This window comes from Salvelinus fontinalis, chromosome 27 (assembly GCF_029448725.1).
Source record: "Salvelinus fontinalis isolate EN_2023a chromosome 27, ASM2944872v1, whole genome shotgun sequence".
Classification (NCBI taxonomy): Eukaryota; Metazoa; Chordata; class Actinopteri; order Salmoniformes; family Salmonidae; genus Salvelinus; species Salvelinus fontinalis.
This window is the reverse complement of record NC_074691.1, coordinates 13,015,216-13,033,791: the sequence shown is the minus strand read 5'-3', so window position 1 is coordinate 13,033,791 and position 18,576 is coordinate 13,015,216. Positions and strand designations below refer to the sequence as shown.

Sequence of the window (18,576 nt, the reverse complement as noted above, 5' to 3'; positions counted from 1 at the left end):
GTAGGATACTGTGGAACGATACACTTTCCTCCAGTGTGGATGTTCGCCAACGCAGTTAGTTATAGTCCTTGGTGTGGACGGCCCTTAACTCTTACATTGGTAAAGGCCTCCCTTTAGCGGATAACATGAACATGGTATGAATACAGCAGGCGATTTCAACCACTGATTTGTTTTGATAGAAATTTAAACTGCAACATTTATAGCCTACTACTAAGGGATTTAATATTCCCTGCTATTTGGTTTTAATGACCATTTTGTAGGGGAGGTTAACGTGTTTTTTTTCTCAAACGCTCAGGGAAGTCCGGGTAAAATATTTCCTCCATGTACCTCTTAATATACTGTAAATAACATTCCCTCCCTAAGGGTGGGATGTCCTCATGACTGTAAGCCATGTTATTGGTGTGATAGGATAACAGTCATGTCTGCGGGCTATGCCATTGGTTTGATGTGATGTCCGTCATGTCTGTGGGCCATGTCATAGGCAGCTCCACACATATAAGAAGATGTGACTGCCAGATACGTGGCTCTAAGCGACACTGTACTGATGGTTTATATTGAAACATCAACTACAACAGCATCACCGGAGCTTTGATAGGCCGTCTATTCCGTGACAAAGAAACACTGAGAATGGAAAGACCATTTCTATGACATCCCCCTCAGGTCAACTCTACCAGTAAATACAGATCACAAGTGACCTTTTTGTAAAATATCCTCAGGTGGCAAATGGTTCTGGTGCGAACCTGAAAAATCGCTTTACATTTTTGTCACAGCCAACATTAGCATTCCTACACTTCAGGCTATTTGTCAATGGAGTTGTTTTTCTTCTACTTGGACATTCTTCTTCCAGCTAACACTGACCATGTAGACCACAAACACTTTTAGAGGTGCCTTTAGCAATGTTTGTCTTGGAACCTTCTCTGTGTTCTCTAGGGCTTGGTTTGGCATTACTGGTGTAGTACAACTACCTTCCCCTAGTCAGTCAGCAATTCCCAGAGCCACTCTCTCCCTCACCTGGCTAGCTCTCGTCAGAATAGCTACTTGTAATGATAATTATAATAATACTACTACACGGTACGTAAGTAGTGCTTTTCAAAGACCCAACGATGTAGAGTCATCCAGAGAGACACGGGACTCTGACAGCACCCCCACCCCACTCCACCCTGGCCTGGCCTGGGTCACTACATCACTCTGCTGGGTGACCTGATGTCAACACCACCCATGCTCCACTAAATTATGGAGCTGTAAACTGTCCCAAAAAAATAAACCCTGTGGGATGGATCAAGTTGTCAGAGAGAATGAGAAACAAGCCGGGCGGCTGCCCTCCTCTTCCTCCCCTTCCATTGATCCCCTCCACCCAGTTTGACCCAGGGGCTGGATGCACAGCGGTCAGTCATTAGCGCTGAACCTTCTCTGACCCCACCTGACCAGGACTACAGCAGAGACAAACACACAGACAGCTAGTATGGGTATTCATCAGACGTGACATTTCAGCGAGGGCGTCGAGGGCCCATTCAATTACAGAGGGTCACACACACAGTGGGGAGGGGGGAGGTATCGCACAGAATAGCAAAACAAACAAAACAGCTATGATATGCATTCAAATGAGTGTGTGTGTGTGTGTGATTGAGATTGCAGTGGGTCCATCAGGATGCTACAGCCAGCAGCATATGGCTGAGCTAGGGACGGGTCTGGTCTGATCTGGTCTGTGCATCTCATTAACCTTTTGTGCGGCTCAGAGACAAACACAATCCTTTTAGAAGAGATCCACGCAAGCTGCTGTCTGCTGGGCACAGGGCTGTCTGAGCACGGACACACTGCAGGGTTATTGCATCCCACCACCTCCTCTCCCCAGCCACCTCACTGTGCCCTAGATTAACAACCAGGCAATTCTTGGGTCTGAAGTTGGTTTTGTCAATAGGTGGCCTGGCTGGAGCTGGGTAATGTCACAGTAGAAGTTGCTCCATACCAGGGATGGGGGTCCTGAACTGTTGGGGTGCCTTGAGTCAAAGGAGCAGGAGAGTTTGAGTAGTATTGTGTGGAGGTATCACGACTGAACTGTAGCGAGAGAGGACTAATTAACTTTACTGGCAGTATTCACCATGTTCAAGTACTGTCATTAGCCACAGATACTTATTTCTCTCTGATGTCCCTCACCCCCTGGGCAGCATTAAGTTACATAATCTCCTAATGCACAGCCCACTCAATCAGAAGTGCTCACATTGAACTGAAGTGGCTCTCCCAGCTGTAAATACCTTGATAATTACAGGCTGCGGAACATCGATTGACAGCCACTGGTGAACCACTAATGGAAAGGGAAAGGGGTGAGATGGAAGAGAGGGATGAGAGAGGTGAAAAGAGAGAAGGCTGGGCAAGATGGAAGATAGGAGAGATGGTTAAACAGTGATGCAGAGGGAGGTGGAAGGGATTCGATGGGAGATAGGAATGAGACAGGAGAGGGGTGAGATGAGAGAGGGATGAGGGGGACTTACGTTGTCCCCACTGTCCGCTGTTAGGGTTCAAATAGTTGGGGTACAGTCCCTGGGGCTTATCCAGTCGATTCAGAACCTTCCGGATGTTCATGACCTAGGAGGAGGAGGAAGAAATGAGTTTCTACTTTCTCCCTGCAAATACCTCATTGCCGCCTAATCTTCCAGCAGCACGGCACAGTAATGCACTTTAAATGGCCTTACTGCAGGGACGGCAGTTAAGGGAGGCATAAGAGAGCGAGAGGCCGGTGGCTCAGAGCGGAAAGAAGGCATTTACCTGCAGAACAGGCGTTAACATGAATAGTAATCAAGGTCGCAGCTATGAATAACCCCATCATCAGGCTGGCTGAGTGCTCAGTTACACTTGGTGTTAATGCACTGGAATGGAATGTGCTGTGTCTCCCTAGCTCTCACCTTCTCTGCGAAGGCTGGGTTCCCTGACAGCTTAGAGAGGTGCATGAACTCCAGGTGCAGGGTGCCGTACTCCGCCAGGATGCTGCTGCCTCCAGACGCCCACGGCCAGTTCCTCCCGATGCCACTGCAGAGACAACAAGACAACACAGCTAATTAAGTCAGCTTCTCCAAACAACACTGTTACTGCATAGAACACCAAACACAGTTCTACGAAACCTCAGGTCCACCAAACATCACTGCAGAGGAAGAGAACATAAAACATTTACCTCAGTCAAAACATTTACCTCAGTCAAAACATTTACCTCAGTCAAAACCCCACCACACAAACATTCCCTAGAGAGCTCACGCCTCCATAAACCTGTCAACTTACGTCAACCCTACACACGTCAGTGGGGTCAAAACCTTCCTCCTGTCTTAGGAATGTGACTTTAGATATAGTACTAATCTGTTTTAACATCATACCAAATTAACTTAACTTAAAAGACCACACATTACTCCTCTGATACTATTTGTCCAGTGTGTGTGATATAAAAATGTCCACCACAATGTGTATCTGGGCTGCCTGATAGTTTTTAAACAGCAGGCCCAGGTCAGAGCTGCCCTTCTAAATTCTTTCTATTACCCTGCTTCCTGTGTAATATCGCTTCCTGAGTCACCAGGATGTGCCAATGTGTGTATTAGGACTAACCATATTTCCGTCTGCTAATGGTGTGTAATCATTGACTCCCCAAATAATAACTAGTGTCACTTTTATTATTCTAGCTTTTGTGTGAGAGACAGAGCACTGGGATATTTGTCATTAACACTGCATGAATCAGTTCTGGCTAGTACAGCTGGGCTGGAGGGACCAAAGGGTAAGAGCCAAAATCATATCCCTGTGTGGGCGAGCGCGAGCGCGCGTGTGTGTGAGTGAGTGCTATGAAAAACATATTCTACCCAGACTCCCAAATTGAACTGGCATCCCTTTAACTTCATTAGGAAAGCAAACTTGTTTATAAACATTAGTGTAACTAATTTGACCTTTCTCCGTGCCAAGAATTGGGTTGAAGCGGTTTTCCAGGTCCGTATTTCAAAAAAGGGCTGACAAATCCCAACAGCCTATAGCACGGAATTCATTAGAGAAACAGGCAGGCAATGCAGAGGTCTCCAGTCGATGACATCGTGTATTCATAAGGTCTTAGTGTTGCCACCAATGTCATCATTCCTATCGCTGAAATGATCTTCCACTATCACTAATGATCCAGGGCCTGCCCCAATGCGAGGCTCATGCATGCAGGCAACGCATGACCGTGCACGCACAAACACACAGGGCCTTGGAACGTGAGCCTACATCCATCAGCTCCCATGGTCTGGGCCATAGGGAAGGGAAGAGGGGAAGAGAGGGAGAAGCAGCCAGGAACACACTGCTCAACCTTTTTAAAGATGGGTGTGTATTGTAATAACCCCCCTCCTCAACCACACGCTGTGCCAAAACAATTTGTTTTTCATTACACAGCTGATTAAATCATGTTACACAAATTCTGGAAAAATCACACAAAATGTCTGGGAGGAAAGAAAAGGGAGAGAAAGCGTCTGCTCCTGGGTCAGAAAACCTAATTGGTGTTTATGATTGTTAGTGCCCAGATCCATTACCAGAAACTTAATCAGATTGCCATCGCCTGGGACGGAGATGACATATGCACGTGTGTGACAGTGAGTTGTGTGAAGGTGTGTGTGGGTTATTTGTCAAGAGTGTGTGAGCTGAGGAGAATCAGATGACATCAGTATCTGCAGTGTACCTGCTGCCGCCAGCCATGAGGTTATTAAGGTAGGTGGATGCTGACAGACCTGCCATCTCTCCTTCATCTCCATAATGGTCCATTAAAACACAGTACAGTGAGCTCCTTGGCTCTATTGTGGCCCAGCACTGCCATGTCCTCTCTTTCCAGACTATAAAGGCGTCAGCATGCTTCAGTTCGGCTGGCGCCTAGCGAACTCGGCTAGCGAACCGAACGAGTGTACTCTATTAAAAAAACGTTGCTTGAAAAAGTGTCAATAGTACTTTGTCCATTTCGAGACTCCGCAGCCAGTATAAACTTCCTCAAAATAGTCAGAATTAAAAATGTCATTCATTTTGATTTTTCTGTGGAGGAAATCTTAGTCGCACAACTTTACATCTAACTAAGATGTTACGTGCAGTATTTCTCCATAAAAATAATGTGCATGAAAACAAGTTCTCTCGTTGAATGACAACAAATACAGTGCATTCGCAAAGTATTCAGACCCCTTGACCTTTTCCAATTTTTTTAACGTTACAGCCTTATTCTAAAAATTGATTAAATAGTTTGTTTTCCTCATCAGTCTACACATGATACCCCACAATGGCAAAGCAAAAACTGTTTTTATAAATGTTTACAAATATATTAAAGATAAAAAACAGAAATACCACATATACATAAGTATTCAGACCCATTCACTCCGTACTTTGTTGAAGCACCTTTGGTAGCGATTACAGCCTTGAGTCTTCTTGGGTATGACGCTACAAGCTTCCCATTCTTCTCTGCAGATCCTATCAAGCTCTGTCAGGTTGGATGGGGAGCGTCGCTGCACAGCTATTTTCAGGTCTCTCCAGAGATGTTTGATCGGGTTCAAGTCTGGGCTCTGGCTGGGACATTCAGAGACTTGTCCGAAGCCACTCCTGCGTTGTCTTGGCTGTGTGCTTAGGGTCGTTGTCCTGTTGGAAGGTGAACCTTCACCCCAGTCTGAGGCGCTCTGGAGCAGGTTTTCATCAAGGATCTCTCTGTACTTTGCTCCGTTCATTATTTCCCTCGATCCTGACTAGTCTCTCATGTGCCCTTTACTGAGGAGTGGCTTCAGTCTGGCCACTCTACCATAAAGACCTTATTGGTGGAGTACTGCAGAGATGGTTCTCACATCTCCACAGAGGAACTCTGGAGCTCAGTCAGTGACCATCGGGATCTCTTCTCCCCTGATTGCTCAGTTTGGCCGGCCAACTAGCTCTAAGAAGTATTAGCCAAACTTTTTCCGTTTAAGAATGATGGAGGCCACTGTGTTCTTGGGGACCTTCAATGCTGTGTCATTTTTTGGGTAGCCTTCCCCAGATCTGTGCCTTGACACAATCATGTCCCGGTGCTCTACGGACAATTCCTTCAACCTAATTGGCTTGGTCCACTGTGGGCTTGCTTTGGTGGCTTGGTCCACTTTATAGACAGGCGTGTGACTTTCCAAATCATGTCCAATCAATTTAATTTACCACAGGTGGACTCCAAAACAAGTTACAGAAACATCAAGGATGATCAATGGAAACAGGATGCACCTGAGCTGAGTTTCGAGTCTCATAGTAAAGGGTCTGAATACTTATTTAAATAAGGTGTCTGTTTTTAATTTGAAACACATTTGCAAAATAAAAAAAATAGTTTTGCTTTGTCATGGGGTATTGTGTGTAGATTGCAGAGGAAAAACATTTATTTAATCAATTTTAGAATAAGGCTGTAACGTAACAAAATGTGGAAAAAGTGAAGGGGTGCGAATACTTTCCGAATGCACTGTACTTTATTGAAGAATCCCTACTACTGACCAATGATGGGGCATAAAAATTTGGTTCCGAAATTCAGTTCCGAAAGTGCTCCTGAACTGCAGAAAAAACCCTTACGGATGTCCAAAACGAACAAAAACGTCAAAATGTCATAACATATGCACTAACTCTTCGGAACTGCGTTGGCTGGGAAGCATGTGGATGCCTTAAGAGCTGCATTTAACCTGACCACTCGTCTGGACAGCACTCTGAGCGCCTGAAATGGATCCCCGCCAACTCCCTCTCTCTGTTGGCCTCTCTCTCTGTTGGCCTCCCTCCCTCCTGTGGTCTATGTGTCAAATCCCTTCCTAAGCCCTTGGATGAGATCTAAATCTCGAGGAAGAATAACAACAGGGAGCATAGGGGAGCCTAAAACAGGCACACGGCTAAGCCTAAAGGTACAGGGTCGAGGATGAGTGGGGTTCAAATGCTACATTTACATTACCGGGAGGGAACTCTACTACCTCTCTCTCTTGCTCTCTCTCCAACTAAACTATCCATATTCCTCTCCCTCCTTCCTCTCTGTTTAACTATTGCCTCAGGTCCGGAATCTGTGGGCACTAGGTCCAGCTCAGTGGTTTTTACCCATTCCTTTTACGGGAAAGAGAGACGCAGGCTGGCACTAACAAATGTGCAGCTCTGTGTACATAACGTAGTGGCTGACAGGACCTTGTGAGAACACAAACAGCCTTCTGGACAATGAACTAACAGTGGCTCTGTGATACACTCCACTTTACTCCAGTCAGGTGCCAATGCCTTTGTACGTGGGCAGCGTGCACACAGAAAGAATACTGAAGCTTTGGCTTACTGCTTCCTGTTGTTAGCTCTTAGTTCCAAACCTGATCTCTCCTCCATATCTCTTACTCGCTCCTGGCGAAATGGGAGCTATAGATCCGCAGTTAGGGGCTTAATTAAATTCCTTAAATCACGCCAGTCTTCTATATCCTGCGGGGCTGAGGAGGCTGGGTGGGGTATGTGGGGATCATTGTAGGAGACTAGCTCCAGGAGCTCGTCTGGTATTGCCCTGGAGTAGTGTCCTGGGAGAGCGCCTGGCTGCTGGAGAGCTACAGCACAGAGGGAAGAGGGTCTGTCAGGACTAGACAGCTACTCCAGTGGCTCTTTTTCCAAAACAACCTTGTCTGCCAATCCAATTACAGGTAACGTATAATAGCTCACATACATCAGAGTCTGACGTAATGTCTGAACCTCTCCCTTTGGCCCAGTGGCACCAATCCTCTTACCATCAACTATCAACTTCAGGCTATCCTGGTTTCATCAGGCCAGAGCTATAAACGGCAGCTGTAATTCATATTTGAGGGACGGCCAATACTAGATGAAGCGGTGCTCCTGTGTGTCACTGTGTGAAAAAACTCAATGGCTTCTCTTAATTGGGCCACTCGGAATCTAGGCTTATTAATCAAACCACTTTCCCCAGACTCTCGGGATGGATTGCACAGCCCGAGAGTGAACCGCAATGAGTAAATCTGCTAAAGCTGCCATATTTCATACCAAGACGGCGGGGAAAAGAGAACTTCGTGTGATGACATCCGCTTTAACTAAAAGTTCAATTTGATCGGAGAGTAATTTCCTGCTTGCCATTTTATAAGAGAGAAAGGGGAATTCTAAAAGATACATAAAAATGGAGCTATTATTCCCTGAGGAGGGAGACTAATTTATAATTATGAGAACTAATAGACCAGGCCTGGAGTCTGGCCTTGCTGGACACGCTCTCTGTCCCCAAAAAAACACTATTGAAAAGCGGCGCAGTGCGGCTAACGACATGACGTCTAGTCTAAGGTACCAAATATAGAATCTGTCTTACTGAATCACCACCAACTGAGGAGAGCAAATCTACACCAGGGCCCTATGATCAAACTGTTTACAGGGAATTACAGAAACGGCAGGCAGACAATTCATTTTTTATATACACTGAACAAAAATATAAACGCAACATGCAAACATTTCTAAGTTCAAATAAGGAAATCAGTCAATTGAAATAAATTCATTAGGCCTTAATCTATGAATTTCACATGACTGGGAATACAGTATTGCATCTGTTGGTCACAGATACCTTTAAAAAAAAAAAAAGGTAGGGGCGTGGATCAGAAAACCAGTCAGTATCTGGTGTGACCTCCATTTGCCTCATGCAAATCTCCTTCGCATAGAGTTGATCAGCCTGTTGATTGAGGCCTGTGGAATGTTTCCCCACTCTTCAATGGCTGTGCGAAGTTGCTGGATATTGGCGGGAAATGGAACATGTTGTCGTACACATCGATTCGGAGTATCCCAAACATGCTCAATGGGTGACGTCTGGTGAGTATGCAGGCCATGGAAGAACTGGGACATTTTCAGCTTCCAGGAATTCTGTACAGATCCTTGCGACATGGGGCCGTGCAATATGAAATACGGATGAATGGCACAACAATGGGCCTCAGGATCTCGTCACGTACTCTGTGCATTCAAATTGCCATCGATAAAATGCAATTGTTTTTGTTGTCCTTAGCTTATGTTTGCCCATATCATGAGGCACTCTGTTTACAACGTTGACATCAGCAAACCGCTCACCCACACAACGCCTTAGACGCCGTCTTCCAGGTACAGTTGAAACTGGGATTCATCCGCAAAGAGCACACTTCTCCAGCGTGCCAGTAGCCATCAAAAGGTGAGCATTTGCCCACTAAAGTCAGTTATGACACCGAACTGCTGTCAGGTCAAGACCCCGGTGAGGACGATGAGCACGCAGATGAGCTTCCCTGAGACGGTTTCAGACAGTCTGTGCAGAAATTCTTCGGTTTTGCAAACCCACAGTTTCATCAGCTGTCTGGGTGGCTGGTCCCATCCCGCAGGTGAAAAAGCTGGATGTGAAGATCCTGGGCTTTCGTGGTTACACGTGGTCTGCGGCACATTTTAGAGTGGCCTTTTGCCCCAAGCACAAGGTGCACCTCTGTAATGATCATGCTGTTTGATCAGCTTCTTCATCTTCACCAGTCAGGTGGATGGATTATCTTGGCAAAGGAGAAATGCTCACTAACCGGGATGTAAACAAATTTGTGGACAAAATTTGAGAGAAATAAACTTTTTGTGCTTTTGGAAAATGTATGGGATTTTTTATTTCAGCTCATGAAACATGGGACCAACACTTTGAATTGATATTTTTGTTCAGTATAGTTAAACAGAAATCAACATCTCACATTAATTCCAGAAGCCTTCCATATGTTAACTATTCATGGCTTAGTTTCGCTACCCTCACAACTACTGATCCTTGCTTTCAGACCATGGTGTGACGCAATACTACACTTTGATTGACAACTTCTCTGTACCTGTCCAACATGTAATTTGGTGAAATAAATAAGCCATCTGCCAGGTGTAAGCAGTGATGCTGCTGACAGCACTGTTGTTATGGGCTTGGTGGGGTAAATGGGACTAGTGACTAGTGATTTTTTTTGGGGGGGGGCTGTCTTTTGAAAAGGGATATGGTGCAAATGTTTACTTATGCAAAAAAAGAAGAAAAAAAAAGAAGAAGTTTTTCTTGGACATGTTAAAATCAGCCATATTCAACTAGTTGAATTTCAAATGACGTGAACACCAGACCACGTTGCTATACTCCTGCAGTATACACTGAGTACACCAAACATTAGGAACACCGTCCTAATATTGAGTTGCACCCCGCTTTCACCTTCAGATCAGCCTCAATTCATCACGGTATGGACTTTACAAGGTGTCGAAAGCATTCCACAGGGATGCTGGCTCATGATGACTCCAATGCTTCCCCACGGGAAACTGTTGAGTGTGAAAAACCCAGCAGCGTTGCAGTCCTTGACACAAATTGGTGCGCCTGGCACCTACTACCATGCCCCTTTCAAAGGCACTTACAATGAATTCAGAAAATATTCAGACCCCTTGACTTTTTCCAAATTTTGTTAGCCTTATTCTAAAATGTATTAAATAAAAATGTTTCCTAAATCTACACACAACATATAATGACAAAACAAACAGGTTCAGAATGTTTGCAAATGTATATTTAAAAAAACAACAGAAATAACTTCTTTACATAATTATTCAGAACCTTTGCTATGAGACTTGAAATTGAGCTCAGGTGCATCCTGTTTCCATTGAACATCCTTGAGATGTTTCTACAACTTGATTGGAGTCGACCTGCGGTAAATTCAATTGATTGAACATGATTTGGAAAGGCACAAACCTGTCTATATAAGGTACCACAGTTGACAGTGCTTGTCAGAGCAAAGCCCAAGCCATGAGGTCGAAGGAATTGTCCGTAGAGCACTAAGATAGGATTGTGTCGGGGCACAGATCTGAGGAATTTCTGCAGCATTGAAGGTCCCCAAGAACACAGTGGCCTCCATCATTCTTAAAACAAAGAAGTCAGGAACCACCAATACCCTTCCTACAGGTGGCCGCCCAGCCAAACTGAGCAATCGGGGGAGAAGGGCCTTGGTCAGGGAGGTGACCAAGAACCCATTAGTCACTCTGACAGAGCTCTAGAGTTCCTCTGTGGAACCTTCCAGAAGGATAACCATCTCTGCAGCACCTCACCAATCAGGCCTTTATGGTAGTGGCCAGACAGAGCCTCTCCTCAGTAAAAGGAACATGACAACCAGCTTGGAGTTTGCCAAAAGGCACCTAAAGGCTCTCAGACCCTGAGAAAGAAGATTCTCTGCTCTGAGGAAACCAAGACTGAACTCTTTGGCCTGAATGCCAAGCGTCACGTCTGGAGGAAACCTGGCACCATCATGCTGTTGGGATGATTTTCAGCGGCAGGGACTGGGAGACTAGTCAGGATCGAGGAAAAGATGAACAGAGCAAAGTACAGAGAGATCATTCATGAAAACCTGCTCCAGAGCGCACAGGACCTCAGACTGGTGTGAACGTTCCCCTTCCAACAGGACAACAGCCAAGACAACGCAGGAGTGGCTTCGGGACAAGTCTCTGAATGTCCTTGAGTGGCCCAGCCAGAGACGGACTTGAACCCGATCGAACATCTCTGGAGAGACCTGAAAAAAGCTGTGCAGCGAAACTCCCCATCCAACCTGATAGAGCTTGAGGAGATCTGCAGAGAAGAATGGGAGAAACTCCCCAAATACAGCTGTGCCAAGTTTGTAGCGTCATACCCAAGAAGACTCGAGACTGTAATCGGTTCCAAAGGTGCTTCAACAAAGTACTGAGTAACGGATCTGAAACTTATGTATTTTGTGCGTAGGGGAAAAATCGATTTAATCAATTGTAGAATAAGGCTGTAAAATAACAAAATGTGGAAAAAGTCAAGGGGTCTGAATACTTTCCGAATGTACTGTAAATATTTTGTCTTGCCCATTCACCCTCTGAATGGCACACAGACAATCCATGTGTCAATTGTCTCAAGATCCTCAAGATAAAAATCCTTCTTTAACCTGTCTCCTCCCCTTCATCTACACTGATTAAAGTGGATTTAACAAGTGATATCAATAAGGGATTATAGCTTTCACCTGGATTCACCTGGTCAGTCTATGTTATGTAAAGAGTAGGTGTTCCTAATGTATTGTATACTCAGTGTATTGGACACTTAGGTAGGCTCCAAAGACAGAGATATTACCCATGAGGCTATTGTGACCACATGAAATTAGTCAACTGCAATTTAAAGCCAGATATACAATAATGGTTAACCTTTGGAGAAAAACAAATCAACCCGTTCTGTATGCTAGTGCTTGCTTACATTACACAAAGGTACAGTCAATATTCAAAAAGAGCAATGCAGCTATTTACTTCATACGGATTGGGCCGAGGGGGTGATAGACTATTACCCCTGCTGTGCTGGTTTTCACCACCCCACTGGCTTGAACGGATAAAATAAGATTACTCACAGCAGCGACCTTCAATTATATTTGACTCTATATTCCTAACTCGGGAAAAGAAAAACATATACTGAGAAAAGTTCATAAGGAAATCAGTCAATTTAAATAAATTAAAATCAGGCCCTAATCTATTGATTTCACATAGGTGGGCCTGGGAGAGCATAGGCCCACCCACTGGGGAGCCAGGCCCAGTTTTTCCCCATAAAAGGGCTTTATTACAGACAGAAATACTCCTCAGTTCATCAGCTGTCCAGGTGGCTGATCTCTGACGATTCCGCAGTTGAAGAAACCAGATGTGGAGGTCCTGGGCTGGTGTGGTTACACGTGGTCTGAGAAATGAACATTAAATTATCTGGCAATAGCTCTAGTGGACATTCCTGCAGTCAGTATGCCAATTGCCATTCCCACAAAACTTGAGTCATCTGTGGCATTGTGTTGTGTGACAAAACTGTACAGTTTAGAGTGGCCTTTTATTGTCCCCAGCACAAGGTGCACCTGTGTAACGATCATGCTGTTTAATCAGCTTCTTGATATGTCACACCTGTCAGGTGGATGGATTATCTTGATAAAAGAGAAATGCTCACTAAAAGGGATGTAAACTAATTTGTGCCCAAATTTGGAGAGAAATAAGCTTTTTGTGCCTAAGACAAATGTCTCCAATCTTTTATTTCAGCTCATAAAACATGGGACCAACACTTTACATGCTGCATTCATATTTTGTTCAGTATAATTCATTTTCATGGCACGGCAAGGACGCTAGTGAGGTTTACCACGACGCAATGTGGAGATTAGTCACACGAGTTTTAGTGCTTGTCTTAATGTCACCAAACTATAATTGGTAAATCAAATAAATAATTACTACACTTTTGTATCATATTGCTTTGATTTTATTGGTATTGTGCCCCTGGCACTCTTTCAAATTGTTCTTCTTGTCTCCATCTCTGGAAGGGGCACATTTACAACGAACATCCCTCCGAAGCATCCCTACCAGGGTAATGAAAACAAGTCATGTTGGACTAGGAACATGCTATCTTGAGAAAGCTTATCTTGAATAAAATATATGCCTAGTTTGGCTCTGGCCAGATAAAAAACATGAAAATAACATCAATGACACTGTGCCATGTGTGGGAATGATGGACACCGACGCGCACACACACACACACACACCGACACACACACCCACACACACACACACACACACACACACACACACACACACACACACACACACACACAGCTGTGTCCCTGACCAAACACCCCCCCCCCCCCCCCCCCCTATAACAATTTCCCATTTAATTGAATTTAGGCAGGTTAAGTCAAGTTAAACTGATGTCAGGCTTCGGCGGCAGGGAACATTTGATTTGGGAATCCTTTATCTTGCTTATGGTACTATTAAAAGGAGATGGGAGAGGGTGCGGAGAGGAGATAATCCCAAGGAAATGGATTCAGAGAAAATATTTCATAGTGTCGGACTGAGAGGAGAGGCACTGCTTCAGTGGCAGGGTTCATCGGCCAGCACACTCTCTGGCGATCCGGGAGGAAGAGAGGAGGGAAAGAGAAAGAAGGGAAGAAAGCAGGAAGAGTGATTGGAGTAAGTGTTATCTTAGTTCTCCTCCTTCAAAGGATGCCTGTGTGGCCTGGTGTGCCAGGTAGTGTGTGAAGCAATACAAAGACGCTAAAGAAGAGCGCACACGTCAGTCCCACCTGAGCGCTAGCATTAATAATGAAAAAGTATGAAGTTACATGTTTATTCATGAGAGACATCTTCCTCTGTAGAACTTTAGACTGGAGACTTTATCACCTGAAAGGAAGTCCGTATAACTTTTTTGAACTTGGGTCTCACTTCATTGACTGTTGATATTAGGGAAACTATTAAGTCACACTATGACACAATTTTATGTGAGGTTAGTAAATCGACAGTCCAAAGGGGTTTGGAGTCAGGGACGAAGCTTAGAGTCTATTGGAGAGCTGCTGAGGGTCAGGGGGCTACTGTGAGGTGCTGCTGTCTCCGGTGCATTGAAACGCCTCCTCTGATCCTCTCCAGACAAACTGACAGGCTGTCTGTCTGGTACACCTGCTGACTGGGGTTGCAGAAATCTATCGTAATGTTGGTCATTTATCTTTGAATAACTTAAAAAAAATATATATATAGCAGGGGTCTCCAGCCTTTTCTAGCAAGCTACACACTAGCTTTCAAATATTCTTCTCTTCTCCTTTCCCTTGCAACTCTTCCCTGGGTCCTTGGTGTACAAGAGAAGTGCACCGTTATCTGTCAATATATCTGGTAAAATAATGGTTAATAAACAACTACTAAGGGGGGGGGGGGCATATAAAGCCGGTGATTTTCTGCCAGAATTATGTTTTATATTTTCCCAAATTATGTTTTCACAGTTATATTTTTCCTCATTTTAGATTGTTTTGGTTTTTCACACTTAAAATTAAAACATTTAAATGACACAATGAAATTGGATGTTCTGAGTCCATGTCAATGCTTAAATCTTGAGCCTGGCCAATGGCGCGGTCTCTGACCAAAATTTGAGGCCCTCCTCTGGGCCGCAGAGACACCTTTTTGCTGTTTTAATGTAACTGCCCAGTGTTGCCAGATTTCTATGAAATATTACCTATAATTTCTTACAATATGAGTGAAATTGTTTTCCTTTCAAAAATGGGTAATTAAGTATGTTAACTTTACTGGATCAATGTCCCAAAATCGGGACAGTGTTGAATTTCTTTACCTTTATTTAACTAGGCAAGTCAGTTAAGAACAAATTCTTATTTTAAATGACGGCCTAGGAACAGTGGGTTAACTGCCTTGTTCAGGGGCAGAGCGACAGATTTGTACCTTGTCGGCTCGTGGATTCGAATTTGCAACCTTTCGGTTACTAGCCCAACGCTCTAACCACTAGGATACCCTGCCGCCCCAGTTGCTGCTCAATATGCGCGATTTGACTAGAATGGCGTTGTAAACAAAAGCCAACTTTCCGGGACATTGACATGTCAAATAAAATCTACGTTTATTTGTCACGTACGCCGAATACAACAGGTACCTTACAGTGAGATGCTTACTTACAAGCTCTAAACCAATAGTGCAAAAAAGGTATTAGGTGAACAATAAGTAGGTAAAGAAATAAAACAACAGTAAAATGCCTGTGTCTTATATGGTCAGAGAGCTTAAATGATTGTTAATCTAAACGGCAGTGTCCAATTTACAGTTGCAGAAATTGACCGGGAGAGCGACACGATGAGTCCTGCACGCAAGAAAGATTGGAAGGAGAAGGTACTTTATGATCAGTAAGTAAAATGTTTTTGCTTCTTGTGCTAATCCAGATGTTTAAATGGTTACATATTAATTTAATATATTTGTCTATGATTTCTATATATAGCACCAGTCAAAAGTTGACACCTACTCAATCGAGGGTTTTTCTTCATTTGTAATATTTTCTACATTGTAGAATAATAGTGAAGTCATCAAAACTATGAAATAACACATATGGAATCATGTAGTAACCAAAAAAGTGTAACAAATCCAAAATATATTTAATATTTAAATTCTTTAAAGTAGCCAGCCTTTGCCTTGATGACAGCTTTGCACACTTTTGGCATTCTCTCAACTAGCTTCACTTGGAATGCTTTTCCAACAGTCCAAAAATCTACCAGCCACTCATATTTTTTATCAGGCAAAACAATAAATTTTCACCAAAACTACACACAAAAAATAACCTGACAAAAATGGACGAGGATGCTTTGTAATGTTTCTAAAACAATACATGTATTACTAGTAAGAAGTAATGTAGTATATTGCTTAATTTCATTAAATTTTTTGTGACCCGAGTCTTTCAACCAAAATATCACAGACAAAAATGTTCACCTGCCCCTTTAAGGACGTGAGGTTACCATAATTACATGACTGAGTCATGCTTGTGCCTGTGAGATTGTGAAAGAGTCTTCCCTAGCAATTGAAACTAAAACATTGAAAAACAAACTATCTTGGGAACAAAACAATGCAAACACAAAGAAACAAGGACAAAGTCTCACTTCTGTAGACTTTCGTTTCAAGTAAATTGGATAAACTTTTATGCCTGTGCGCAGCACTTCTAAAAATTAATCTTTCACTCAGCACTTCATGTGCGCACAGCCCCCAGCCAGGCAGTGCTGCTTTGCAAGGTGGGATAGGTTATAAGATTCATAGTTCTTTGACCTTGTGCAATTAATTGACCAGATATGAAACAAAAACGTCAGAAATAGTTTAAAAACAGCTACTGCAGCATTTATTTGACATTTTTATTCACAAATGCGAGTGAAATGCTCGCAATGTGGAGCCCTGACCACCCGCCGGTGAAATAGACATCTTACCCGCCAATGCTAAAATCTACCCGTCTGTGGCGGGTGTTAATTTTAGGCTCTGGTCTGAGCGTACCCCAACAACAGAATGGTGTGGGTGTATACCGGGCATTAAACATGTTCATGCAAGTAGACCACTGATTGGTCAGCTCATCATCTTGAGGAGTATTACATCATACTCCATGAGGAAATAGCAAGCATATTTTAAAGTTTGCGGTGGCTTTTGTTTCTCCAATTTAAGCTTTCGACAAGTATTGGACAAATCAACATCATTATTTGGGTAAGAGTTACCAGAATATTAACTATTAAGTGAGATTTTCACTGGGCACTTACTTTAAAGCGAATGTTCTGCTCTTCTAAACATTTTGCAATGGGACGGAGAGAACATTTTAGTTTTAAAGCTAGTTTCTTACAATTCTAGACATTTTGCCATGGCTCACGTCATGTTCTTATGCTATCTGAGTGACTCAAACATTATAACTAAATCCATGTGGGCCACATGCCATGGTATTAAAAATATTATTATTTTTTGCTTCGGTCTAGTGTTTATTCTGGTGGTTGTTAGTTCTCAAAGAATATCTTATTTAAAAATATATAACGCCATTATATTTTCTACATATTTTATATCTGGTTTCAGTGGTTTGAAGTTTACAATGTTTTACCATCCCAAAAATGATTGTTAAAAGATTAAACAAACAAATAAAACAAAAAATGACACCATATTTTTGGGAGTGGCAGATACGATTTAGCAGCGGCGGCCGCTGGTGGAAACACTGAAAAGTGTGTAAAAAAAATATATAAAGGATATTTAATGCCGGAATCCTCATATTACACACCCATGGTATTCACTAAGTTGTAACCTGTAAATAAGTTATATTTAGGATAATGTTTTACAGCTTTGCCATTTTATTTCTTAGAATTCTTATTGAATTATTTCATATTTTATATGTGATAAGGTCACACAGAGGCCCAGAGACAATTCCAGACACATGTGATAGTCTAAAGTACCCAAAAGGGCCACTAGATGTCTTGTGATAGAACAATTCTGGTTGTTTACTGATAAACTTAGAACGTTTCCAGTAATATATCCTGCCTTTGCAACCCTACTGCAGACACCAGCTGTAATCGCATCACTGTCAACTCCTCAAGGAGAGTGGAAATGTCCTCCGCTCCACTAGTCTCCCTCATCTTCCCCAAACATTAGCAGGCTCACAGAGTACAGTGTTTCAATTCCACAGCTTCAATGGTGATGGGAACTGTTTTACTATACGTGTATTTATGTTACATGGCTAAAACATGTTTCTCCCTCCAATATCTGTTCGGACACATCAAATAGTAGTATGTTCTTGATTGAGCTAGTTGACTGTTCTTGGAAAGGTATGAGCCTCTTTGCACTGCTCATGGAAAATGAATTAGATAAGATGTCTCAATGCATACATGACTTTCATTATTATCTAGAAGTTATGTTGACCAAGTCACAAAGTGAATATGTAACTGACCTGACGTTTCTGTACTGACCAATAAGAATGTACATGTTGTGCAAGTTGACTGTATATGAGGTGATGTACAACTTACGTTTGGCAAGGTGTTCGTCTGAGCGCGACCTCTTCCATGGCGATGTAAATAAACAATTGATTAGGATTCAAGCATTTGTTGTTTGTTCTCTATCTTCCTTACCACTCACAAACTCAGAACCGTACAATGGTTTTGAAACTGTATCATGTCTCATGAAAGTAATGTATGTTCCATTTGACCTTCAGGAGAAAATCGTTTCGAGGGGAGAATTAAGATAGTGTTTGAGTTCACAAAGGAATCTAGTCATGTAGCTAGCACAACTATTTTACCATTGCCTCTTTGATTAAAGGTTTTTGCAGTGTTTCACAGAAGTAAACACACCTCTGTTACGTTTCAA

General features: G+C 43.1%; 1 protein-coding gene across 1 annotated transcript in view; it reads right to left on the bottom strand.

The window, feature by feature from the left end:
• The window catches only part of LOC129825071 (mannosyl-oligosaccharide 1,2-alpha-mannosidase IA-like), a 169,973-nt gene that overhangs the window by 18,009 nt on the left and 133,388 nt on the right, over positions 1-18,576 (bottom strand). The window contains exons 6-7 of the mRNA XM_055884825.1: positions 2,901-3,024; positions 2,490-2,583 (exon numbers count right to left, since the gene is read on the bottom strand). Coding sequence (XP_055740800.1) covers positions 2,490-2,583; positions 2,901-3,024 — 218 coding nt within the window. The remainder of the gene's footprint in view (positions 1-2,489; positions 2,584-2,900; positions 3,025-18,576) is intronic.